Raw genomic sequence first — 27,281 nt, 5'->3', positions numbered from 1 at the left:
CTTATACTGCAGGTTAGGTTCTGGGCTACTGCTGTACAGGCGGGCTCGCTTATACTGCAGGTTAGGTTCTGGGCTACTGCTGTACAGGCGGGCTCGCTTATACTGCAGGTTAGGTTCTGGGCTACTGCTGTACAGGCGGGCTCGCTTATACTGCAGGTTAGGTTCTGGGCTACTGCTGTACAGGCGGGCTCACTTATACTTCAGGTTAGGTTCTGGGCTACTGCTGTACAGGCGGGCTCACTTATACTTCAGGTTAGGTTCTGGGCTACTGCTGTACAGGCGGGCTCACTTATACTTCAGGTTAGGTTCTGGGCTACTGCTGTACAGGCGGGCTCGCTTATACTGCAGGTTAGGTTCTGGGCTACTGCTGTACAGGCGGGCTTGTACTGCAGGTTAGGTTCTGGGCTACTGCTGTACAGGCGGGCTCACTTATACTTCAGGTTAGGTTCTGGGCTACTGCTGTACAGGCGGGCTCACTTATACTTCAGGTTAGGTTCTGGGCTACTGCTGTACAGGCGGGCTCACTTATACTTCAGGTTAGGTTCTGGGCTACTGCTGTACAGGCGGGCTCACTTATACTTCAGGTTAGGTTCTGGGCTACTGCTGTACAGGCGGGCTCACTTATACTTCAGGTTAGGTTCTGGGCTACTGCTGTAAAGTAAAAATCTCTCTAAAGTGAATCATAACTCTTTTTTCACTTTAAAATACATACAAAAACCTGATAACATGTTTACACTATCATATATTAAGTGAACATATACAGTACACACATTACCTACTTTAAAATATTTTCATCCTTAGCTTATAGTGAGTGGTGAATAAATTTATTGTAGAAAGTCTGAATAAATGAAGAATGGGTATAAGTGAAAACAGATGCAGTAGCAAAGCGCTGTAAAGTGAAGCATTGGGGCCCGCCTCTACCTATTTGAGTTTACAGGGTCTGAGGTGTAGCTCTTGTTCCTGCTTTATGTTCAACCCACAGAATGAGAGCCTTAGTATATCCATTTTTTGAAGCTTTATATGGATTCTGTTACTACTGTGATATTGCTCAGGTCATTCCACTTCTTTGCCACTTCAATATTGAAAAAATATTTTTAAAATATCTTTGTGGCTCATTTCAAAATATAATTTCCAACCATGTCATTTTATTCCTGTTTTCTATCTAGTAAAGGGAAGTTCCTTGTCAAGCCAGTTTGTTGTCTGTAGGTTTGGTGTGTCATGATGACATCCCCTGTTGTTTTTTGATTTATCATTGTTAGAAAGCAAATGCACACTCCAGGAGCTTTGTCAAGCTCCAGGAGAGCAAAACACTACCACAATAAAGTGTGACATTAGTTGCACCTGTGTCCTTTTACCTAACATTATCCTGTCCCTGCTTTTCTCTCATTATATATATACTGGCTCCATTACCATCATGTGATAGTGTGACTAGTTAATGGCCCAAGTCAGACCAAAACATCGTCATAAGTTTCTTTCTCCTATATTCGGGTTATTGGTGTATTTTGTGTATTCCACTATTACTAAATGGCTTCCTGTGAAGTACTTGTATGAGGAGAGGGAATGCTTGTGTGTGTGCCACAAGTGTGGAATCTGAGAATAGGTGTGTGTAAATGAATTTTTATTTTGTTTGTTTAGGTGGATAAATACATGTACTGTAGGGATCGTTTTTATGGAATTAAAAAAAAAACATTGTGCAGGATACCTGCTTGTCTAAGCTGGCACTGATGCAACATTCAAAATTAATGCATCTGAAAAAAAAGGCAGACGGAAGTATGGAGGGTCTATATAACCTGTGTAGCCATCTTGTAAGACAAACATACAGTATGTGTATATAAAGATTTCAAAGCAACAGCTGCTTTGTTTACATAGTTTTTTTTTTTCACAGTGTTGCCGCCCATGTCACTAAGCAGTACTGTGATGGCCGCAGCTCCGAGCTACTACCACGAGGCGGGGCCGCCTTCACCCACTAAATATCATGAAAATGGCCATGACACATTCTCTGATTTTGTCACACTTGTTTGTCAGGAAGCTCAGAATACACAACACACTCAGGTAAGCCAGAGCTAGTATTTATAACTTTACACTATTATTTGTAATTTACCACTCTTTACCTGTCTAAACTTAAGTAGTCTTTAAGTATTAGGTTGTTTGACCGAAATGCCTCGGCATGATAGTGGCTTTATTTGTACCAGTCAAATTATGAAATGTGAACACACACTGTAACCTTTTCATTTTTTGTTTTTTTATAATTTTTTTGTATAGTAATGTGGATTCACCTGTATGTAATCTACACTGTAGGTAATCTAATACTGTACGTACTATATACAGTATTAGAAATTTAAATTTTTGAATTTGAAGTACCCCAGTAATCTTCAGTATTTGAAATTTTCTGAATAATGAAGAGTGGTATACAGTTCTCCAGATCAAAGACAGATAGGAGTGAATAGAGACGAATGGTATTTGGGACCTGACAAGGTGTTGGAGTGTGAGCAGGGTAATATTTAGTGAAGGGATTCAGGGAAACTGGTTATTTTTATATAGCCGGACTTGAATCCTGGAAATGGGAAGTACAATGTTGCCTGCACTCTAAAGGAGGGGTTCGGGATATTAGCAGTTTGGAGGGATATGTTGTGTATCTTTATACATATATACTTCTAAACTGTTGTATTCTGAGCACCTCTGCAAAAACAGTGATTATGTGTGAGTGTGGTGAAAGTGTTGAATGATGATGAAAGTATTTTCTTTTTGGGGATTTTCTTTCTTTTTTGGGTCACCCTGCCTTGGTGGGAGATGGCCGATTTGTTAAAAAAAAAAAAAATAATCATTCTCCATGGGGAAGTGGAAAAGAATCTTTCCTCTGTAAGTCATACGTGTTGTAAGAAGCACCTACAATGCCAGGAGGAAGGGGCAAAAAGGAAATCTTACACTCTTCTTTTTTAGGTCACCCTACCTTGGTGGGAGACAGCTAGCAGTTAAAAAAAAAAAAAACTGAATTCATAGGGGGCCATATAGCAACTAGGGAAAGGGAGGTAATTATGTTCACTCCAGTTCTTTATGACAGGTGAAGGTAACTGCCATCTGAGGTAGAGACATGCAGAGCTGTGATATGTGTGATGTATAGCTAAAGCACTGTAGAAATATAGTAATTATTATTGTATTGAGTGTGAGCAGGGTAATATATTGTGAAGGGATTCAGGGAAACCAGTTAGCTGAACTTGAGTCCTGGAGGTGGGAAGTACAGTACCTACACTGACTTGAGTCCTGGAGATAGGAAACTAAGTACCTGCATGTCCTGGAGATGGGAAGTTTAGTACCTTCACTGACTTGAGTTCTGGAGGTGGGAAGTACAGTGCCTGCACTCTAAAGGAAGGGTTTGGGATACAGTGGACCCTTAGTTAACGATATTAATCCGTTTCAGAGAGCTTGTCCTTAACCGATTTTATCATTATCCAAAATAATTTTCCCCATAAGAAATAATGGAAATCCAATTAATCCGTTCCAGACACCCAAAAGTATTAAAGAAAAAATTTTTTTCACATGAAATATACATTTTCCTACACAGAAAACAATGAGACATGCAGAATAAATACATTAATAATTAAAAAAATGACACTTACCTTTATGGAAGACTTAGTGATGAGATGGGAGGAGGGAAGAGGATAGAGGTGTATTATTGTTTGGTAGCAAGTCCTTTTCTGGGGTTACCTCTCTTCAGGATGTACATGTTTATAGAGGGGCAACTGATATATCGGATCATTATTTAGTTGTAGCTACAGTTAGAGTAAGAAGTAGATGGGAAAAGAGGAAGGTGGCAACAACAAGTAAGAGGGAGGTGAAAGTGTATAAACTAAGGGAGGAGGAAGTTCGGGTGAGATATAAGCGACTATTGGCAGAAAGGTGGGCTAGTGCAAAGATGAGTAGTGGGGGGGTTGAGGAGGGTTGGAATAGGGTTGGGCCAAGCCCATGATGACACTCTTCAGGTCACTTGTTCTATCTAGGCTGGAATATTGCTGCACACTAACAGCACCTTTCAAGGCAGGTGAAATTGCTGACCTAGAAAATGTACAGAGAACCTTCACGGCGCTCATAAGGGAGATAAAACACCTCAACTACTGGGAGCGCTTGAGGTTCCTGAACCTGTATTCCCTGGAACGCAGGCGGGAGAGATACATGATTATATACACCTGGAAAATCCTAGAGGGACTAGTACCGAACTTGCACACGAAAATCACTCACTACGAAAGCAAAAGACTTGGCAGACGATGCAACATCCCCCCAATGAAAAGCAGGGGTGTCACTAGCACGTTAAGAGACCATACAATAAGTGTCAGGGGCCCGAGACTGTTCAACTGCCTCCCAGCATACATAAGGGGGATTACCAACAGACCCCTGGCAGTCTTCAAGCTGGCACTGGACAAGCACCTAAAGTCGGTTCCTGACCAGCCGAGCTGTGGCTCATACGTTGGTTTGCGTGCAGCCAGCAGCAACAGCCTGGTTGATCAGGCTCTGATCCACCAGGAGGCCTGGTCACAGACCGGGCCGCGGGGGCGTTGACCCCCGGAACTCTCTCCAGGTAAACTCCAGGTTAGAATGTGGGGCAGAAGTTTGTGATTATAGGAGGGTGGGGGCAGGAGGAAAGAGGAGTGATTGGTGGAATGATGAAGTAAAGGGTGTGATAAAAGAGAAAAAGTTAGCTTATGAGAGGTTTTTACAAAGCAGAAGTGTTATAAGAAGAGCAGAGTATATGGAGAGTAAAAGAAAGGTAAAGAGAGTGGTGAGAGAGTGCAAAAGGAGAGCAGATGATAGAGTGGGAGAGGCACTGTCAAGAAATTTTAATGAAAATAAGAAAAAAATTTTGGAGTGAGTTAAACAAGTTAAGAAAGCCTAGGGAAAGTATGGATTTGTCAGTTAAAAACAGAGTAGGGGAGTTAGTAGATGGGGAGATGGAGGTATTAGGTAGATGGCGAGAATATTTTGAGGAACTTTTAAATGTTAAGGAAGAAACAGAGGCAGTAATTTCATGCACTGGTCAGGGAGGTATACCATCTTTTAGGAGTGAAGAAGAGCAGAATGTAAGTGTGGGGGAGGTACGTGAGGCATTACGTAAAATGAAAGGGGGTAAAGCAGCTGGAACTGATGGGATCATGACAGAAATGTTAAAAGCAGGGGGGGATATAGTGTTGGAGTGGTTGGTACTTTTGTTTAATAAATGTATGAAAGAGGGGAAGGTACCTAGGGATTGGCAGAGAGCATGTATAGTCCCTTTATATAAAGGGAAAGGGGACAAAAGAGACTGTAAAAATTATAGAGGAATAAGCTTACTGAGTATACCAGGAAAAGTGTACGGTAGGGTTATAATTGAAAGAATTAGAGGTAAGACAGAATGTAGGATTGCGGATGAGCAAGGAGGTTTCAGAGTGGGTAGGGGATGTGTAGATCAAGTGTTTACATTGAAGCATATATGTGAACAGTATTTAGATAAAGGTAGGGAAGTTTTTATTGCATTTATGGATTTAGAAAAGGCATATGATAGAGTGGATAGAGGAGCAATGTGGCAGATGTTGCAAGTACTATATGGAATAGGTGGCAAGTTATTAAATGCTGTAAAGAGTTTTTATGAGGATAGTGAGGCTCAGGTTAGGGTGTGTAGAAGAGAGGGAGACTATTTCTTGGTAAAAGTAGGTCTTAGACAGGGATGTGTAATGTCACCATGGTTGTTTAATATATTTATAGATGGGGTTGTAAAGGAAGTAAATGCTAGAGTGTTCGGGAGAGGGGTGGGATTAAATTTTGGGGAATCAAATTCAAAATGGGAATTGACACAGTTACTTTTTGCTGATGATACTGTGCTTATGAGAGATTCTAAAGAAAAATTGCAAAGGTTAGTGGATGAGTTTGGGAATGTGTGTAAAGGTAGAAAGTTGAAAGTGAACATAGAAAAGAGTAAGGTGATGAGGGTGTCAAATGATTTAGATAAAGAGAAATTGGATATCAAATTGGGGAGGAGGAGTATGGAAGAAGTGAATGTTTTCAGATACTTGGGAGTTGACGTGTTGGCGGATGGATTTATGAAGGATGAGGTTAATCATAGAATTGATGAGGGAAAAAGGTGAGTGGTGCATTGAGGTATATGTGGAGTCAAAAAACGTTATCTATGGAGGCAAAGAAGGGAATGTATGAAAGTATAGTAGTACCAACACTCTTATATGGGTGTGAAGCTTGGGTGGTAAATGCAGCAGCGAGGAGACAGTTGGAGGCAGTGGAGATGTCCTGTTTAAGGGCAATGTGTGGTGTAAATATTATGCAGAAAATTCGGAGTGTGGAAATTAGGAAAAGGTGTGGAGTTAATAAAAGTATTAGTCAGAGGGCAGAAGAGGGGTTGTTGAGGTGGTTTGGTCATTTAGAGAGAATGGATCAAAGTAGAATGACATGGAAAGCATATAAATCTATAGGGGAAGGAAGGCGGGGTAGGGGTCGTCCTCGAAAGGGTTGGAGAGAGGGGGTAAGGGAAGTTTTGTGGGCAAGGGGCTTGGACTTCCAGCAAGTGTGCGTGAGTGTGTTAGATAGGAGTGAATGGAGACGAATGGTACTTGGGACCTAACGATCTGTTGGAGTGTGAGCAGGGTAATATTTAGTGAAGGGATTCAGGGAAACCGGTTATTTTCATATAGTTGGACTTGAGTCCTGGAAATGGGAAGTACAGTGCCTGCACTTTGAAGAAGGGGTTTGGATATTGGCAGTTTGGAGGGATATGTTGTGTATCTTTATATGTGTATGCTTCTAGACTGTTGTATTCTGAGCACCTCTGCAAAAACAGTGATAATGTGCGAGTGTGGTGAAAGTGTTGAATGATGATGAAAATATTTTCTTTTTGGGGATTTTCTTTCTTTTTTTGGGTCACTGCCTCGGTGGGAGACGGCCGACTTGTTGAAAAAAAAAAAAAAAAACCTCTCTTCTTTGTTTTTTAATGTCACTAGGACCAGCTTGAGAGTCATTGGACCCCCTGTCGCACCAAAAATCTGTCCAGAGAGCTCTGTTTCTGGCGTGTCTTTAAGATTTCCCTAAAATGGGACACTAACATTGTCATTGTAAAAGTCACCAGCATGGCTTGCAACAGCTGTGTCAGGGTAATGTTCATCCATAAAGGTTTGCACCTTTGTCCACATTGTACAAATGTCCTTAATCATTGAAGAAGGCAACTTCCTCCATCTCTCTTCCCCCTCCTCTGAAGCAGTTTCCTCAGCTGTAGTCCGTTGCTGTTGCAGATGAAGCTCTTGCAGCTCATCAGTGGTTAGCTCTTCATCGTCGTCCTCCACCAACTCTTCCACATTCTTGCCACTAACCTCCAACCCCAGTGACACAATAGATTCCACAACTGGTATAGGCTCCTCAGGGTTAGCCCCAAACCCTTCAAAATCCTTCTTATGTACACATTGTGGCCACAGTTTTCTTCTTCAGTTCAATAGTATTTCTCACCCTTTTTACCACAGGGTTAGCACTAGAAGCTTTCTTTGGGCCCATGGTGGCTTATTTAGCAGTTACAAGCAGTTAGGAGGAGGTGCGGGATTACCAAAACTGTTGTCCAGAGGGCTGAGGAAGGGTTGTTGAGGTGGTTCGGACATGTAGAGAGAATGGAGCGAAACAGAATGACTTCAAGAGTGTATCAGTCTGTAGTGGAAGGAAGGCGGGGTAGGGGTCGGCCTAGGAAAGGTTGGAGGGAGGGGGTAAAGGAGGTTTTGTGTGAGAGGGGCTTGGACTTCCAGCAGGCATGCGTGAGCGTGTTTGATAGGAGTGAATGGAGACAAATGGTTTTTAATACTTGACGTGCTGTTGGAGTGTGAGCAAAGTAACATTTATGAAGGGATTCAGGAAAACTGGCAGGCCGGACTTGAGTCCTGGAGATGGGAAGTACAGTGCCTGCACTCTGAAGGAGGGGTGTTAATGTTGCAGTTTAAAAACTGTAGTGTAAAGCACCCTTCTGGCAAGACAGTGATGGAGTGAATGATGGTGAAAGTTTTTCTTTTTCGGGTGATAATAAAATAAAATAAAAGCACTAAAAACAATGGAATAAGACAAAATGTATTGCATGTACGAGTGGAATCGTCCGCACTGGCTTGTAAACAATGGCACACTGGCTGTACATGGAGTGGCCGGGCAGCCCGGGTGGCTCAAGCCGCATGGACACGTTCTGGATAAATGTCCTTAACTGAGTTTTTTATCATTAGCTGAGCCAATATTTTGATGCAAAAATGTATCGGTATCTGATTTTATTGCTATCCGATGGTATTGTTAACTGAGGGTCCACTGTATTTGCTGTTTAGAGTGACATCTAAACTGTTGTATCTGTGCGACTCCGGCAAGACGATGATGGTGTGAATGATGGTGAAAGTGCTTGTTTTTTGGGTTGCCCTGCCTTGGGAGTATACCTGGAGGGTGTTTCAGGGGTCAATGCCCCTGTGGCCCATTCCATGACCAGGTCTTGCAGTGGACGGTCAGCGTGTTAAAAAATTTGCAAATACGTATTTTTAAACATTTTTACAGCTGCTAGACTTTAAATCTGTACTCTTTGCTACGAAAATTCTTTCTGCAGCAAGCATCTCCGCCTGGCATATCTCGTAGTCCATCAAAAATCCAAGGAGGCTACTACACCACTGGCTCCATGCTGCCACCACCTCCCCCACCCCCGATGGCAAGACCTGTAGCAATCATCAGATCTACGGGTATGTTTCCCACTTTTGAGATTTCCTTGCATCGTGTTTTTCAGCATAATACAACACAGTATACAGATGCTCTTTGACTTACGATAATTCAACTTACAATATTTTGACTTTACGATGGTGCGAAAGCAATTACGTACTTTGGAGATGAAACTTAAGATGATTACCCAGAATGAAGGCAAGTCCATAACCTGTATTCATTTATTTACTTTTCAATATTTTTGTAGTATTTAGTTACAGTAATTATTTGTATATTTACTTATTCAATGACAGTAGTTATGTACTTACTTATATATTTATCATATTATTATATTCACATTCAACTTACAATAATTGCAACTTATGATGGGATCATCGGAAAGTGTTCCCATCGTAAGTCGAGGAGTGCCTGTATACCGTAATATTCTTATTGGACATCATGCGCTATATGAATCATTTAACAAACATTTGCTAGAATAAAAGGTTTGAGACCTAAAATAAAGTGCATGAGTATAAAGAAGAAAAAAATGAGTACAGTATGTACATAGTACATAACTTTGAAGGAAAACTTTATTTAAATTATGACTCCATTAGCAACTTGGTTTTCTTTGGAATTTTTCTGGTAAATGTTTGACTACTTCTTTTTTTCTTATAAATCTGACGAATATATGAATGTACCCAGCCGATTTGGCACACAGTGGCAGTGTGTCACCAGGGCCAGTGTCACCGCCACATTCAGCTGCTGGGAGTAGTGGAGGTAATGGAGGGTCAATACTGCCAGACGTGTCCCCTCCTGACCGCAGAGACGACGGCCTCAGTCCACCGCCACCGGCTACGTCTGCGCCACCAGTCTCCCAGGTAACTACCATATTTGTTTGAAACTGCTTAATAGCTTTTCATTTCCCTGTTTCATTTGTTTCTTGTTCAGTGTGGCTCCTTTACGGCACTGAAGTGAATGTTGCGATGAATTTCTGAGCCAAAGTGTTTGTTATTGAGAGCTTCTTGTTATATGTAAAACAATACAATACAGTATTGAGCAATTATTCCAGCATTTGCAGTTAAGTTTGGAAATTTAATTCAAGTTGATGTGTCTTTGAGCTGAATTGGCTTATACTGAAGTTCGTGTAGGCTGACCCTCCATCTGATGACAATAGGGACCACTCTTCTGGTTTTATTATTCTATTTTATCTATTGCCTTGTTGCATCATAATTAAAAATTAATGTTACCAGGAAAGATAAGGATGCATGGTCAAATACACACGCATCTAAGAATTACTCTCTCACAATACTTTGTACAGTACGTACTGTACAGTACTGTATCTTGCCAGAAAAAGCACACATGCAGTACAGTATGTAATATTTTACACTGCACAGTTTGGGAATGGTGCATTCTTTCAGTCATAAGCAAGGATGACTTATGTAAAAATGGTAAAAAAAAATCTTGGATAAGGATGAATCTCTGCTTGGCTCTGTCGTATGTTGATACTCTCATTTTGCTTGTATACATTTATTTCCCTTGGAGTAAATAAATGATGAATTGTGAAATATTTAGGGTATGGTATTTATTTTGCATGAAATTCATCTTGAAATAGTCCTTACCAAGATTAATTAAAAAGAAAATTAGAGTACATCCTTGTAGAACTGTCTCTCTAACTCCTAGACAAGGTGACCTCGAAGGAATCTCTGATAGAATTCTGTCACTACACAAATAACCTGCACGTAGGAGAGAGGAGCTTGTGATGACATTTTGGTCCGACTTGGACCATTTACAAAGTCACACCAACATCGTCGTAAACTCCTCTCTCCTATGTGTGGTTTATTTGTGTATTGTTCCAGTCACAGTATTGTGCCTTTTTGGTCTTTATAAAACTCTGTCATTAGTTAATCATAAAATAATAACAATTTAAAGAGCTACAAGTCATCTTTGTGACTGACTGAAGGAAGATCTGTTTGAGATGCATTTTTGGCAAACTCATTATCTTTTAAAGTCAAGCAACCAGTTTCAACTTATGCAAGGTAATGTTATAAAAAACTTGCCTGAAAATGCTTTGTACCAGATCCAACCAATTTTCTTTGGGTCATTGCCATATTTTTGGTAACTTTAAGAACTATCTTTATGATGCCTAATTAAAGAATAGTTTTATGGTGCCCCGCTGTGAATTTATATTTGGACATATTTTTCTGCATTTGTTTGACAATTTGCATTGACCCCTAGATAGTTATTGCTGTGTGCCTTCAGCATGAAGCCTTTCTGGACCGTCCATTAGTTATTTTGTAGTAATTATTGGATAGAGAATTTGATTAAATGACTCTGCTAAATGGGATGTACAAGCTGTTCGTGTACTAACCTCCCTGGTATAAGTACTGGCGTGGGTTTATCACCCATATTCCTAATGAGTTAAAGATCATTGACACTGTATTACTGTCCGAGAAAGGCTTGTAAAATAACGTTCTTGAGTGATTCTAAATAACTCATGGGCGGTCCTCATAGATGTTTGTGTGTGGCGCTAGCTTTGGAGGTGTGCGTATGTATCAACAGGACGGTCCACTGCGGTTAGCCATCACCAGCCGCCATGATCCTCCCTCACATCCCCCTCACCACCAACACCACCACCAGCATGGACAGGTGAGTCCTAGCCTCACGTTCTTAAGTGTAGGCATGGTAACCCACAGAGTTGTGTTAGTGGTGATCACAAAAGTGAATAGGATTAACAGCAGACTTTCAACAAGTTAGACTTGATCAGTGCACGGCAAGGACTTTGCAGTAGCAGCATCTGTTAGTCATAACAGTATATGCAGTTACAACAAACGAGTGCATGGTTTGATTTGCTGTAGGCTGACGAGTACAGTAATGCTAATTGCTGTAGAACTTTTCAATGAAAACTTGACTCTTTAAATTTAGTGTCACACTCGATGTAGGTATTGTGCATTCTGGAATTACTGTAGGTAAACACCAGTTTACATATTTAGTTAAAAGTTGACTCTCACCTGCTTACAACAAGTAAGCATATGGTTGGTTTTGATCACTTTTATAAAGAAAAGCAAGTATCAATGTTAAGAACTTCATCTTGCATAAAGGAGGCCATTAGGAAATAATTAAAAAGATATGTTAAAATCTCAAAAATTGGTCAGTTTTAGGACAGACATTCTCTACCTAACACTGAGGTACATTCCACAAATCATGCATATCAGAGCATATGTTTTTTCCTAGACTTCCCGTATATAATCGTCAGTGCATTGCCCTAAAGGAATGTTCCACACTGGTCACTTGAACTCATGCTGACAAGGGTAAAGAGTAATGAGGGTATTGACACAGGATGGAAAATTCCCCAAGCAGTCTCGGTCACTCAAAACAGTAGCAAAAGTTGGGTTGTAAGTCTACCCACCACCCACACACACCACCCACACCTGCCACCCACACACCACCCTAGCATGCAAACCTGTCATTTGTATGTGTTCATTTTCCTCAATTGAAGAATGCACAGTACTGTCTGCCCAACCCAGCCAGGTTGCAACCAGCTTATAGAATTAGGTGCTAAACAAGTAGTTTTTTTTTTAACATGCCAGCCATCTTCCACCAAGATAGGGTGACCAAAGAAAAGGAAACAGTTTCACCAGTATTCACACTATCACTGTCTTGCCAGAGGTGCACAGATACGACAGTTCAGATGTCACTCCAGTGAATATGTTCCTTTTATTACTGTATTTATGTAAAAGCATTACACCTGCAAGAGTGATGGGGCACCTAGGACATTGGAAATATTCAGGATAGATTGAGGGAAAGGAAGGTTAACTCCAAGTCCTTGGATCAAGAGACCTTCACCTAATGTATCTATAGTTTTTAAGTAAAATTACATTCAGAACATTAAATTGCCATTAAGTAGTTCTTATTATTATTTTTATACTTAGGGAGCACTAAATTCATAAAAGATTAAAGATTTTATTTCTTTACAAAGGTTACGACAATTTTGATTTGTTAAGTACAAAGAAAGTCACTATCATGCCGGGGCATTTTGGGTAAACTAATCCTAGTACATAAAAACTATTTAAATCTAGACAAGATAAGAGTGGTTAACTTTTTAATAAATTTATATTTAATCTTAATATTAATGTGAGGTAGTCAAGGTGGAGCTTTATAAGAATATTAATGTTCAAGTTGTACATAATAACAACAATATTACAAGTAAGGTTCAAACAGTAATATTTCATGGATTGGCAGATGTTTTAATAGACTAGAAGTTCACTATTACTACTCCACCCACCACCATCACTACTCCACCCACCACCATCACTACTCCACCCACCACCATCACTACTCCACCCACCACCATCACTACTCCACCCACCACCATCACTACTCCACCCACCACCATCACTACTCCACCCACCACCATCACTACTCCACCCACCACCATCACTACTCCACCCACCACCATCACTACTCCACCCACCACCATCACTACTCCACCCACCACCATCACTACTCCACCCACCACCATCTTCCACAGCTTTCTTCATGTAGTTTACTTGACAGGCATCCTTTACATGATGCAAGAATCATTTCTCACTTTGCTGGAGTTTGTTTCTTGTGCGGGGCTGGAGTATCTTCTTCATCTGTTACAACACACAAAAATGTTATTGTTTGGAGCAAATACTCCGCACCTTTGGAAGAGACCATTCATTTTTATTTATTAACACATTGGCCATTTCCCACCAAGGCAGCGTGAACCAAAAAAAGAAGAAATACTTTCGTCATCATTCACTCTATCACTGTCTTACCAGAGTCATCCCAGTACTACAGTTAAAAAACTGCAACATCAGCACCCTTCCTTCAGAGTACAGGCACTGTACTTTCCACCAAAATCCCTCCTTCAGAGTGCAGGCACTGTACTTCCTACCACCACCCCTCCTTCAGAATGCAGGCACTTACTTTCCACCAAAACCCCTCCTTCAGAGTGTAGGCACTGTACTTCCCACCACCACCCCTCCTTCAGAATGCAGGCACTATACTTCCCACCACCATCCATCCTTCAGAATTCAGGCACTGCACTTCCCACCACCACTCCTCCTTCAGAATGCAGGTACTACTGTACTTCCCATCACCATTCCTCCTTCAGAATGCAGGTAGTGTACTTCCCACCACCACTCCTCCTTCAGAATGCAGGTACTGTACTTCCCACCTCCAGGACTCAAGTCTGGCTTGCTGGTTTCCCTGAATCCCTTCATAAATGCTACTTTGTGTAATATAAATGATCTCTTTGGAAGGGACCATTAATAATATTACACAAAATTATTCTGATATACAATATATATAGGTAGAGAAATGTGAATATACAAGGAATCTCTTCAGTTCCGTTTTATTATGTTATATTAATAGGTGGGTGAGGATATTTGAAGTTTTAAACTGTAGTATTGGCACCCCTCTGGCAAGGCAGTGATGGAGTAAATGACAGTGAAAGTGTTTCTTCTGTTTTGGGTCACTCTACCTGAGTGGGAGATGGCCAGTTTGTTGAGGAAAATTAGTAGAAAAAATGCAGATAATACAGAACAGTGGAAAAGGCCACTTGTGTACTGTTTGGGACATTTATGAAGTGAAGTGTTTCACCGTGAATGGCTTCTTCAGGACTGATGAAGCCATTTGTGGTGAAAAGTTTCCTATAATAAATGTCCTGAACTGTACACAATTGGCTTTTCCATATTTTGTTGGTATCATTTACGACCAATATAGTACAGTACGTATTTCAACTCTCAAGAACTACATCCTGTATATATTTTTTTAAACAATTATTTGACAAAGGGAAAAGAATTTCAGTTTATCTTTTAGTGGATTATTTATTAGCTATTAACAAGTGGTGTAGATGTAGGGAAGGAAAGCCAAGTTTGTCAGAACTGTTCCCAACAACCAGAGTGTTTAATAACCGTGATGGGGACAGGAAGCTGGTGGCTTGTTTTATCTGATAAGTTTTGCAAGATATAATTTATAAGTTGAGCACTGTTCCTACTTCAGCAGCTTTGGTAGGTTGACTGGTCCTCAGGTTAGTTAGTTGATTGTTAAGACAAAGCTACTATACATTATGATGGCAGACCATGGTACAGGCATGGACTGAACTTGTGGCAAGTGAGTTGTTAAACTCCAGACCGACACATTTCCAATTGTGTCCTTACGATTTTGTGAGTCACTATATTGGCAGTTGGTATTCCTAAGTACTGCAGTAGTCTTGTAAACTACCTGGTACAAACATGTTAATTATATATAAATGAAATGAATGTTGCTAAGGATGTGTGTGTAGTGCTGAAGATAACAACCAGATGACATGGACCCGCCCACTTCGAGGTAAGTTTTAAAAATCAAGAGCTGAACTTCGTCAGCTTTATTTTAAGTACTGTTTAGGGTGTAATGACAGCTACAGGGAGGAATGTGAGTGGCTACACCAGAGAGACCTCAGATACAACAAGGGTAAGTATTTCAGGGCATAGAGGTGGATGGCTATCTCTCATTTCCAGACTTACAGTCAAACCATGGAATGGGTATGGTTAGAACCCATGTCGAGTGAGATGTAAAACTCCAGGTGAGCACGTAAGCCACTGCACCAGCTGGCTGTAATCTTAATGTAGCCAGCTGGCACAGTGGCTTATGCACTGTCCTGGAGGTTTACGACTCACTGGCTCACTGGGTTCTAACCCCACCTGTTCCTTGGTTTGTTTGCAAATGTGTTATTATGGTTTCATGACTCAAATTTGCAATATTAATCACACAAAGCTGTTTTTTTTTTTTTTTTTTTGGCCAGGAATGTCACATACATCTTCTGGTGTAATGAATCAATATGTTTGTAAAACTACTGCAAATTACCAAAAACATTTCATCACAAACAGCCAGTCAGTAGTTTAGTTGCAAAGCTGTCTGCATGCATACAAAACAGAATTTTCTGCATTAAGAGTAGTGTGAGCCGTAGTGCAATGTCTTCTCTATTGTACCATTGTGTCTCAGGGTTATACTTTCTATTTTAAGCTGGTATCACAGCTTAGGCTCTGAAATAAGCTTTATCAGGGATCAGAAGTTCATTTATGAGTTATGAAAATACACATGTTATATGATTTGGCTTACTTATTCAGTAAAATGCAATTTGTAGCATCAGTTTCGATTAAAATTGTGATAATTTATGAATTTTAGCTAAAAAATGAGGCACATCAGAAAATGCTTCAAACTGCTCTGAATCGTCAAAATATGCAGTAATGTTTGTGATGTACATATGTTCTAAGTTTGGCGACTGCAATAATAGCCATAAGTACTAACCAGTGTACATGTGGTCATTTTATTTGAGGAATATGTATACGGTACTGTACATGATTCCTGCTATAGTGAATCCTCTGGTTATGTAATTCTTTGTACTAGCATAAGGGTACAAACTGCAGAAGATAGGCTACTAACTTTGATCTGGCTTCTGTAGTGTTTGTTCTCTTCCATGTGAGAGGCTGCGCATGAGAAATGAGTAAGCGCCATGATGGCCAAAATCCGGGTTAGTAAACGAGTTCTATTCCTTAATATTTTATCTGTTGTGCGGGATGTGTAGATATTGTCTTCTGCATCTGTAAGTTAGGCTCAGATTTCCATTACAAAGTATGGTAATTTGAGCTTCACAGTTCTCATCTCCTTACATTTATTCCATTGTATTTGACACACATTCTTTTCCGCCACACTATGCCTCGTGATTCAATATCATTTTATTAATTTTTTTCAGTATTTAAGATTTAGACTAAAATATTAGTCAGTGCCCTTATAGTATTAATTTTGTCATATTTATTATTCTTATATTCTTTGAGAAGTGCTGAACTGTGAGGATCATATTATAGACCCTAGGGAATAGGAAGTACAGTGGACCTTCAGCCAACGAAGGCATCGTCTAATGATAAATTCGTCCAATGAAGTGTTTGTGCGTAAAAATTTTGGCCTGACCAACGATGAAAAACTTGACCAACGTGATTCGTCCCGAACCTGTCCGTCCAGCCTGAGCGCCTCAGCTGCCCTGCCCTCATTGTTTACAAGCCAGGGTGGACGGTTCCACGCATATATTCAATAAATTTTTTGTTAAAAAAAAAAAACTGCTAAATAAGCCACCATGGGCCCAAAGAAAGCTACTAGTGCCAACCCTGTGGTAAAAAGGGTGAGAAATACTGTCGAAATACCATCTTACACGGTCAGCTGCTGCTGCACCACCATCAGCTGTTGCTGCACCACCATCAGCTGCTGCTGTACCACGGTCAGCTGCTGCTGCATCACACTCATCTGTTGCTGCACCACCGTCAGCTGCTGCTGCACAACTGTCAGCTGCTGCTCCACCACCATCAGCTGCTGCTCCACCACCATCAGCTGTACTAGTGCTCATATTGGTGAATTTAAGGCCAGCAAAGGTTGGTTTGAGAGATTTAAGAATCTTAGTTGCATACACAGTGTGATAAGGCATGGTGATGCTGAAAAATTCCAACCCCAGCAAGTGTTCACTTGTGACAAAATAGGCCTGTTCTGGAAGAAAATGCGAAACAGGACCTACATTACTCAGGAGGAAAAGGCACTTGCAGGACACAAGCCTATGAAAGACAGGCTAACTCTCATGTTTTGTTGTAATTCTAGTGGGGATTGCAAAGTGAAGCCTTTACTCGTGTATCACTCTGAAAATCCCAGAGTGTTTAAGAAAAACAGTCTCTCATCACTCATCAATACTCTTCAATAAAGGTAAGTGTCATTTTAACATTTATTTATGTAGTTATTGTGCATGTCTCATTGTTTTCTTTGTAGGGAAATGTATATTTCATGAAAAAAAAAAAATTAATACTTAATACTTTTGGCTGTCTGGAATGGGTTAATTGGATTTCCATTATTTCTTATTGGGAAAATTAATTTGACTAACAATAAATTCACCTAAAGATAAGCTCTCTGGAACGGATTAATATCGTTGGCTGAGGGTCCACTGTAATTAGGTTCAATCCAAAGAAAGGGAGGAGAGCACAGTTCCTATTCCTTAGATCAAGTGCCCTTCACCAGTATCAAGGCCATGTCCTTGAAGGGTAACTATTGTGATACAACAAGGCAATGCTACATATGTTTGTATTTAAGCTCTTTGAGCGTAACTGAACTGAAATGTGACTTTATTCTCTTTAACCCTTTGACTGTTTCCGACGTATAAATACGTCTTACGAGCCAATGTTTCTGACGTATTTATATGCACAAATTCTAGCGGCTTCAAATCAAGCGCCAAAGGCCTGGTAGGCCTACACGAGAGAGAATGGGTCTCAGTGGTCGGTGTGCACCCCGTGAAAAAAATCTGGGACCCAGCGGTGCATTGTGGGAACGCCATGTTGTTAGTCCATTTTCACCATGCCTCTTGGTAAGAAGTTCCTCACTCCTCGGCGGATTGGAGGTCTTTTGTTCCCAAGTGATAGCTCTAACAGTGATGAAAATGTCAGTGACAGTGAATTCCAGGGTTTTGAAGCGAGTGTTACCGGAAAAAGTGCCCAGGATAACGTAATTAGTGATGAAAACCCAGATGACCCACAACCTTCCACCTCTGGTGCTGTGCCGGCTTGTTCACGTTCACGTTTACCTGTACCAGGACGAAAGAGGAAACTATTTGGCCGTGTACAACACCCAGATGATAGCAGTGATAGTGATAGTGATTTCAAGGTCATTGAAAGCAGTTCTAGTGACAGTGAGAGTGAATATTCCCCAGTGAAGCGGCAGTATGTACGACGTAGCATGAGGTCTGGTAGTGTTTCATATGTTGTTCCAAGGGGAAGGAGAAACTCTGGGAGGACATCCCGTGGCCCTACACCACGACCTGATAGTGAAGATGACGATATTGTAACGATGGGTATGAATGGTGACAGTGAGGGAGGAGGCAGTGGTGGTGATAGTGAGGGTGGCACAGCCCATGTGGCACCATCAGCGGGCCACGCTACTACCCACGCTGCTGACGCAGCACAACAACCAGCCTCACCCTACCCCACACTCCCACAACCTGCACCACCACAACCTGCACAACCACAACCACGGTACAATATCCAGACCCCACCAGCAGACCGCATCTGGGATTGGCAGGACGGTGACGAGTTTGTTCCCAGTCCCCATGACTTTGATGATACACAAAGTGGAATAAAGCCATCTCGTCCACTTGGGAACAATGCCAGTGAACTGGACTGCTTTGAGTTATTCTTCGATGAACCCCTGATGGACATCATTGTCTGGGAAACAAACACATATTGTGATTACACCATGGCAAATACAATTCTCTCACCAAAATCATGGCTACACAAGTGGAAGGAGACAACTGTGGCAGAGATGTACCTGTTTTTTTCCACAATAATGCTTATGCCACATGTGTATGAGCACACTGTCACCACATACTGGGCAACAGAACGCCTGATTTCAACTCCAGGTTTTAGTGACATTATAGGTGTCAATCGTTTCCTGATACTGTTACGTATGTTACACTTTTCAGACAAAACCAGGCCTGACAGAAGCGACAGGTTATATAAGATCAGAAATGTGTTATGTACCTGAAACAAAAGTGCTGCATGTATTTTTATCCCTTCAGGAAGCTTGTTATTGATGAGTCCTTGATTTTATTCAAAGGAGGACTCTCATTCAAGCAATATATACCAAGCAAGAGGAAATGCTTTGGTATAAAGCTATTTGTACTGTGTGATTGCAAAAGTGGTCTAGTTTTGGATATCATTGTGTACACTGGCAGTAATACTTTGAGAGATACCATGAAGTTATTGGGTATCTCTGGTGATGTGGTTCGAACAATGATGGAACCATATCTTGGTAAGGGGCATATGTTATTTGCTGATAACTGGTACACAAGCCCCTTACTCAGTGATTTCTTGCGAGTGAACTTGACAGACGTGTGTGGCACAGTGCGTGGTAATCATAAACATATGCCAAGGTTCAACGCTGGCACTCGCAGAGGTGAGGTGCAAGCCTTTGCTGCCAATGACATCATGGCATTTCGGTGGCATGACAAACGTGATGTCACATTGTTGACATCAGTTCACAGAAACGAAATGGTACCCAGTGGCAGGGACAACAGAGAGACCAATGAACCCATTCTAAAGCCTGCAGCTGTCATGGACTACAACCTCAATATGCGCTTAGTGGACAAATGTGACATGCAGATTGGGTTTGCAGACTGTGTACGCAAGAGTTATAAGTGGTATATAAAACTTTTTTTCCATCTTGTTGATATCTCTATGCTAAATGCTTATAACATATACAAGGTGAAGACCAACAAAACACCAAAATATGGTGAATTTTGCCTGTCAGTAATCAGACAAATAATTGCAAAGTACCAAGGAGCAACTCCTGCAATAGACCAGCGCCCACAGACGTCATCTCGTTTGAGGCCTGGTGATCACTACCCCATACAACTGCCTCCTACTACTGCCAAGAAAAATGCTCAGAAGAGGTGTTATGTATGTATGCATACCACAAAACGCCCACAAACACGCAGAGACACTCGTTTTATGTGTGAGGAGTGTGAAGTGCCCCTCTGCATATACCCATGTTTCAAAGAGTTCCACAAGCTGCAGCAGTTCTAGGAACGTGTTTAGTGACTGTACATATGTATATATATTATGGAACAATAGTAATAAACATTGTTTTGTATTGTTTGTTTGTGTAAACAAAGTGTATACACAAACTAATAGTGATAAAGTTTGTTCAGTTATTGTGTTGTAAACAATGAGTGTATATTTGAACAATGCACCTTACATTGGTCTCACAGGCCACATAAGTTACCTGGAACAGAAAAATATTGAAAAATGCAAGAAACCTTTGAATTAGAGTAAATAAAAGAATACCGGGTGGGTGGCGGTCGCCGCTGTTGCCGTACGCACGTCACTTTCTGCAAACTTTGCGGCTCTATATCTCGGTAAGTACTGATGGCAAAAATTTTTTTTTAGGCTTAAAACACTACTAAAAATATTCCTAACATTTTCATAAGAAAAATTTTTTTTTTTTTTTCGAATATTTGGCGACATAGAATGACAGTTTCAGAGAGGGGCCTGAAACAGTCAAAGGGTTAATCATTAAGTCTTCAGTCACAGGTTAGTTTTTTTTTTTTAATATACCGACCATCTCCCACCAAGGCAGGGTGACCTAAAAAGAAAAATGAAAATTTTTCTTTTTGCATTTAGTAATTTACACAGGAGAAGGGGTTACTAGCCCCTTGCTCCTGGCACTTCAGTTACCTCAGGTTAGTATTTGTGTGCATTTAACACTTAATGTTCTGATAAGTGTTTTCCACATAGTAATAGAAGCCATTCCTTTTCAGCTATTTACATATTCCAGTATGAGTCCAGTGAGTGCCATGTCAGGAGTTATTTCTCCCACAAGTATGAGCCTCTTCACCTCTCCCGGTACCACCCCACGTACCACCCCACGGTCAACGCCACCGGTGCCACGCTGGAACACTCCCTTCATCAATCTGGATGAATCTATGGACTATACGACTATGTCCACCCTAATGCCAACACTGCCGGCTGATGCCACCTCGGCACAACTCATAGAGGATGGTAGGTTGTATATTTAGCCAAAGTTTATTGTTACTTCCCTGTATAGGTGCTTCTTGCTGTACGATGGTTGGACTTATGATATTTTGACTTTATGATGGTGCCATAGCAATGCACATTCAGTACTGTACATTTATTGATAGGATAAACTTGTATTCATTTATTTACTTTTCAATACTGGCATTTAGGCAGTTACAGTCATTATCAGTTTATTTACTTATTCAGTTACAGTAGTTATTTATCTGCTTATTTATCACATATTGATATTCGACTTACAATGGATTCATCAGAACATAACCCCATCATAAATCAAGGAACACCTGTATACAACTGAACACCAAAACCTGCCATTTGATATTTCAGAGAATGGAAAATTGTATTTTGGTACTGGCACATTGATATGATCTTTGTATTATAGTGTATTATTTTGCTTTGGAAATTATTTCTTTACATTTTTGCTTAGATTTTTGCAGTGCATTAGGTTGTATGGATCGTCAGTTTAGAATACCTCAGGCCCTAATCCACCTGGACTGTTAGTGCTCCATTGTATCTCAAACCTTAATTAACTAATAGTCTCAGACTACCGGTAGTCCTAGAACTATGGGGGAGGGTGGTGGTGTTGCCTGGAAGACAGGATTATGTGAAACATGATTATAACATACAAAATACTCAGAGGAATTAATGAAGTGGATATGGTCAGGCTGTTTGAAATGCAAGGACCAGGAATAAATGCACTTAGATGGGATTGAATATGAAGTGGTAGAGGGAAGCATTATAATCTTTTGTACATGGTTTTAGAAATAGGTATGATGGAGTTTAACCCTTTCAGGGTCCAAGGCCCAAATCTGGAGTCACGCACCAGTGTCCAAGAATTTAAAAAAAAAAATTTGTTATTTTTTCTTATGAAATCATAGAGAATCTTTTTGTGAAGGTAATAAAACAAAAAGTACGAAATTTGGTGGAAAATTGACGAAATTATGCTCTCGCGAATTTTGATGTGTCAGCGATATTTACGAATCGGCGATTTTGCCGACTTTGACTCCCATTTTAGGCCAATTACATTATTCCAATCAACCAAATTCTTAGCTATTTCACTAGTATTACTTCTATTCTATCAATTGAGCACAAGAAATCGCCAAGTCAACTGTTTCAACTACAAAATAAAGTGATCGGAAATTGTTAATTTGGCCAATTTAACACAAAGTTCAAAATATTCCAATTTCAAAATAGGGTCCAGAATTCACAATGTAGGCATTCCTGGCACTAAACTAACATTTCCTCTGTTCATTAGTTATGTTTTGAGGCTTTACAAATAAATTCCATTTTGATTTTTTATTCACATAATGAATTTTTATTCACACGAAAAAATAGAAGATTTACTGTTATGCAATACTGTAATAATTGTATAAATATCATCACCATATTTGTGAATGTATATTAGACCCACCAGCTGACGTGTATTAGACGTGTGAGGTCGTTTGTTTACTCTTGAATATCGGCAAAAATTTAACATTTCCGCTACTTTGAGCTCAGTTTCAAGCCATTTCCAGTGCTAAAACCAATCAAAATCATCTCTATTTCTGTAATATGTCTTCCATTCTATCAAATGAGACCAAGAAATCGCAAATACAACTATAAAAAACATTCGAAAAAACACTGCAAAGTTGCTGTTTTAATCGAAAAATCATGATTTCATTTTTTTTCTCTCATTATACACAGTGTGCTGCAGGATCTGTTTTATGTGGTGCACACATACCACATAGATGTATTCTCTCATATCTAGGCCCAAATGTACCACTCACAGTTTATCAGAGTGAGCTGAGCTCATGGCGTAGATCTACGGTTTGGACCCTGAACGTAAAGCCGTAGATCTACGGGACGGACCCTGAAAGGGTTAATTGACCACAAACCAGTAATGTCTGTTGCCAACACTTGAAAGATGGAGGCCAGAAGCCAAGAATCAGCTCCCACGTGAAACCCATAATTTACGATCCTCACACTCGTGGTTTTTCTTGTCCCCATTGTCGTTTTTTGTTGCCCCCATTGTGTTTTTTTTTACTTGGCGCACAACCCCCACCTGAGGTTTCCTTATTTCCCCTACCTGAGGTTTCCGTATTTCCCTCACCTGAGGTTTACGTATTTCCCCACCTGAGGTTTCCGTGTTTCCCCCACATGCACACACACTACAATTGAAAAGCTAAAACAGCAAATGAAAGAGAAACAGTCAAACAAAATAAAGTTAACTGAGACATACAGATATAGAAAGAAAATGTTAATTATGACTACAGTATCAAGGCTAATTGGAATATGACGAGAGCAAAGAATTTTTGGAGAATAAATGTCAGAATACAGAAAAATGACAGGATAGATAATGAGAACCTTCAAAACTAGGGATGCCAAGCATATGATGACACTCTTCAGGTCACTTGTTCTATCTAGGCTGGAATATTGCTGCACACTAACAGCATCTTTCAAGGCAGGTGACATTGCTGACCTAAAAAGTGTACAGAGAACCGCCATGGCACACATAACTGTGATAAAACACCTCACTCACTTACTGGGAATGCTTGAAGTTCCTCAACCTTTACTCCCTAGAATGCAGGCAGGAGAGATACATGATCATATACACTTGGAAAATCCTAGAGGGGTTAGTACCAAACTTGCACACGAAAATCACTTCCTACGAAAACAGAAGACTCGACAGACGATGCAACATCCCCCCAATGAAAAGCAGGGGTGCCACTAGCACGATAAAAGACAGCACAATAAGTGTCAGGAGCTGCCTCCCAGCATACATAAGGAGGATTACCAGTAGACCCCTGGCTGTCTTCAAGAAGGCACTGGACAGGCACCTAAAGTCAGTACCTGACCAGCTGGGCTATGGTTCATATGTCGGGTTGAGTGCAGGCAGCAGTAACAGCCTGGTTGATCAAGCCCTGGTCCACCATGAGGCCTGGTCTCAGACCGGGCTGTGGAGGCGTTGACCCCCGAAACCCTCTCCAAGTATACAACTTACATAGACCATCAATGATATACTAAAATGTAGAAAGCCCCTTATTATGCAGAGCATTTTGGACAAATTAGGTCAGTTTTGTCCCAGGATGCAACCCCAAACCAGTCAACTGACACCCAGGTATTTATTTTAAATAATAATAAATAATAAAATAATAAAAAATTATTTCTTTGCTAAGATTACAGTGTGTGTTTGCATGTCATAATTTGGTTGGAGCAAAGAAAGACACTATCTTACCGAGGCATTTCGGGCAGACTTAACCTAATAGTTATAGACTATGCATTTCAGGCAGATTAATCCTGATGCTCACAGACTATCTAAGAACTAAACATGGGTTATTGAGCAGGAGTTTTTTTAGATGTACAGAAGTGAGGTTACTAAGTGAACAATAGTACAATTTTAAGCATGCGTTAAAGCTTTAACCCTTCCACTATTGGTCCCATAATATTACTGCTTGCAAGCCAGTGTCTGTCCCGTAACACTATGCCAAAATTGTATCGCCTTCAAATCTGGTGGGAGAAAGCTGGTAGGCCTACATGTGAAAAAATGGGTCTGTGCAGTCATTGTGCGCCATATAAAAAAAATTCTGCAACACACGGTGCATAATGAGAAAAAAAAATCTGACTGTGTTTTTGGTTTAAAATGCTGTCTTTGAGGTGTATTTTTGTATGGTATTTATGATTGTATTCTCGTTTTCTTGGTATCATTTGATAGAATGGAGGATACATTACAGAAATAGAGATGATTTCGATTGGTTTCACGATGAAAAGTATGTACAGTGGACCCCCGCATAACGATTACCTCCGAATGCGACCAATTATGTAAGTGTATTTATGTAAGTGCGTTTGTACGTGTATGTTTGGGGGTCTGAAATGGACTAATCTACTTCACAGTATTCCTTATGGGAATAAATTCAGTCAGTACTGGCACCTGAACATACTTATGGAGTGAAAAAATATCGTTAACCGGGGGTCCACTATACTTTGAAATTGAGCTCAAAGTAGCGGAAATGCTCAGTTGCTGCCAATGTTCAAGAGTGAACAAATGATGTCACCATCCAGTATGTGTCCAACTGGCCGGTCTAATACGCAGTCATGATGGGTTGCCATTGTTTATACAATTATTACAATAATGCAGTAGTCTGCATAACAATAAATCTATTTTTGTGTGAATAAAAGTTCAAAATGGAAAGCAGAGTAATATAAGAAGGGCGTGGAAACGTGGCTAATAAACAGAGAAAATGTTATTTTAGTGCCAGGAATGTCTGCATTGTTTATTCTGGACCCTATTTTGAAATTGGCATCTTTTGAAATTTGTGCGAAATTGGCCAAATTACCGATCTCTGGCCACTTTATTGGGTAGTTGAATTCTGTAATTGGGTGGTTTCTTGTACTCATTCGATAGAACAAACAGAGTTCTAGCGAAATAGCTATGAGTTTGGTCGACTGGAACAATGGAATTAACCAAAAATAGGGCTGAAAGTGAGCGAAATCGCCAATGCGTTTATATCGCCAAAACCGCTAACTTCGCGAAACTGTAATTCCGTAAGTTTTCCATCAAATTTTGTACTTTTAGTGTCATTACCATCAGGACAAGATTATCATTTCATTAGAAAATTTTTCTTTTTTGTTTTTTTAAATTTTTCGACACTGAGAGCAAGTTCATGAGCAGGGGTCTCGACAGTGAAAGGGTTAAACTGATTCAGTGATCTCAAGTTAATTGGGATTTCTTAAGCAGTTTCAAATTTGGCTCTATATCTTCAGGTTGTGGAATGATTATAAGAGGTGGTGAAGAAACAAGAACTTTATTAGATTTTTAGAATTTTTATTTGTATAAGTAGGTTTATTCAGGCCTACAAAAATACAGTACGTCTAACTTGACCCTTCATTTTTACAGATCGGTACTTTACAACAGTTGTTCACAGTGGAGATGCAACTGCAGGAGCACAAGGAGCATCCTCAGCAGAGACAGGTCCACCAACTGCCCTAGACACCAGTCCGGGGGGTCACCCAGGGGCACCACACACCCCGACCAAAACACAGTCCTCGTAACCAGGCCAGATAATAGCACAGATGGGTCATCTCATACCTCAGGAACCGTTGGGTCTGATATAAGCTGGTAGTAAGTGATGATGGAAGCCAGATCAAAACAATACTGGAGTGTGTGACAAGTGTAAAACTTAACAGTGAAAAACAGTTTTATGTGCCAAATACAAACCAAAATGAAAAAATTCAGGACAGACACTTAAAAAAATATCCCTTAATCTTGTTGTCAAGTTATCCTTTATAGACTTGCATCTATACCAGGCATACTCATCCTAGATCTGCATGGCAAAGCTCATGCATGATTTTAGGTTTAAGCCAGTGTAAGCAGGAGTACGAAGTGGACACCAGACATCTTATAAATGAATCACAGTGCCAGCAAAATAACATGCAATAAGTAATGTAAGTGCTTCATAGCTTTCTGCAGAGTGATTAGAGTTTATGGTTGTGCAATTTTTTTTTTAGCATCTGAAGAGTTCTTCCCATTTATTTTAGATCTGTATCTAGTTAACCCAATGAAGGTCAGATTGGATCAGATGAAGCATTCTTCTGTGAGCTCATGCCAGTTGGACCAAGTTCAGATGTGTTCAGAAGACAGAGCCTTTTTTTTTTCTGAGGAGTACCTAATTTCTTTGTGCACAGCCGAGGTTTCTTCAAAGAGGCGCAGAATTGAAGCGTACTCTGTAAGAGGTCGTTCCAAGGGTGCAGTTTACACAGTGCTCAGGTCATTCTTGGAGTACACAGTGAAGTTGTGCTTGGGTCATTGTGGGGAGTACAAAATCATTCACTCCTTCATGGGTCATTCTAGGGATACAAACTCATGCATTGCGCATTCGCGACGTTTAAATTCTAGGTTGATACGAGTGAATGGTTTTTCATATTTTTGGGGGTATATTGTCTGAGTACCCAAAACTTCAACATGCATTTGGGGGGGGGAAGGGGGCTCTTTGCTATACCTGGACC

At 40.4% G+C, this 27,281-nt stretch overlaps 1 protein-coding gene across 7 annotated transcripts in view; it reads left to right on the top strand.

The window, feature by feature from the left end:
• NfI (Nuclear factor I) overlaps positions 1 to 27,281 on the top strand; it is a 547,854-nt gene that overhangs the window by 519,381 nt on the left and 1,192 nt on the right. For 6 of the 7 annotated variants that reach the window (XM_070098949.1, XM_070098960.1, XM_070098954.1 and 3 more), the window contains 6 exons: positions 1,886 to 2,052; positions 8,591 to 8,720; positions 9,379 to 9,554; positions 11,188 to 11,322; positions 21,026 to 21,266; positions 26,173 to 27,281. The exon at positions 26,173 to 27,281 is cut by the window's right edge. In XM_070098949.1, coding sequence (XP_069955050.1) covers positions 1,886 to 2,052; positions 8,591 to 8,720; positions 9,379 to 9,554; positions 11,188 to 11,322; positions 21,026 to 21,266; positions 26,173 to 26,327 — 1,004 coding nt within the window. In that variant the 3' untranslated portion in view covers positions 26,328 to 27,281. The remainder of the gene's footprint in view (positions 1 to 1,885; positions 2,053 to 8,590; positions 8,721 to 9,378; positions 9,555 to 11,187; positions 11,323 to 21,025; positions 21,267 to 26,172) is intronic. The other variant, XM_070098968.1, reaches the window with a different exon arrangement.

Source organism: Cherax quadricarinatus, chromosome 5 (genome assembly GCF_038502225.1).
Source record: "Cherax quadricarinatus isolate ZL_2023a chromosome 5, ASM3850222v1, whole genome shotgun sequence".
NCBI classification, from domain to species: domain Eukaryota; kingdom Metazoa; phylum Arthropoda; class Malacostraca; order Decapoda; family Parastacidae; genus Cherax; species Cherax quadricarinatus.
The sequence above is the reverse complement of the archived record's forward strand: the minus strand, read 5'-3'. Positions and strand labels throughout refer to the sequence as shown.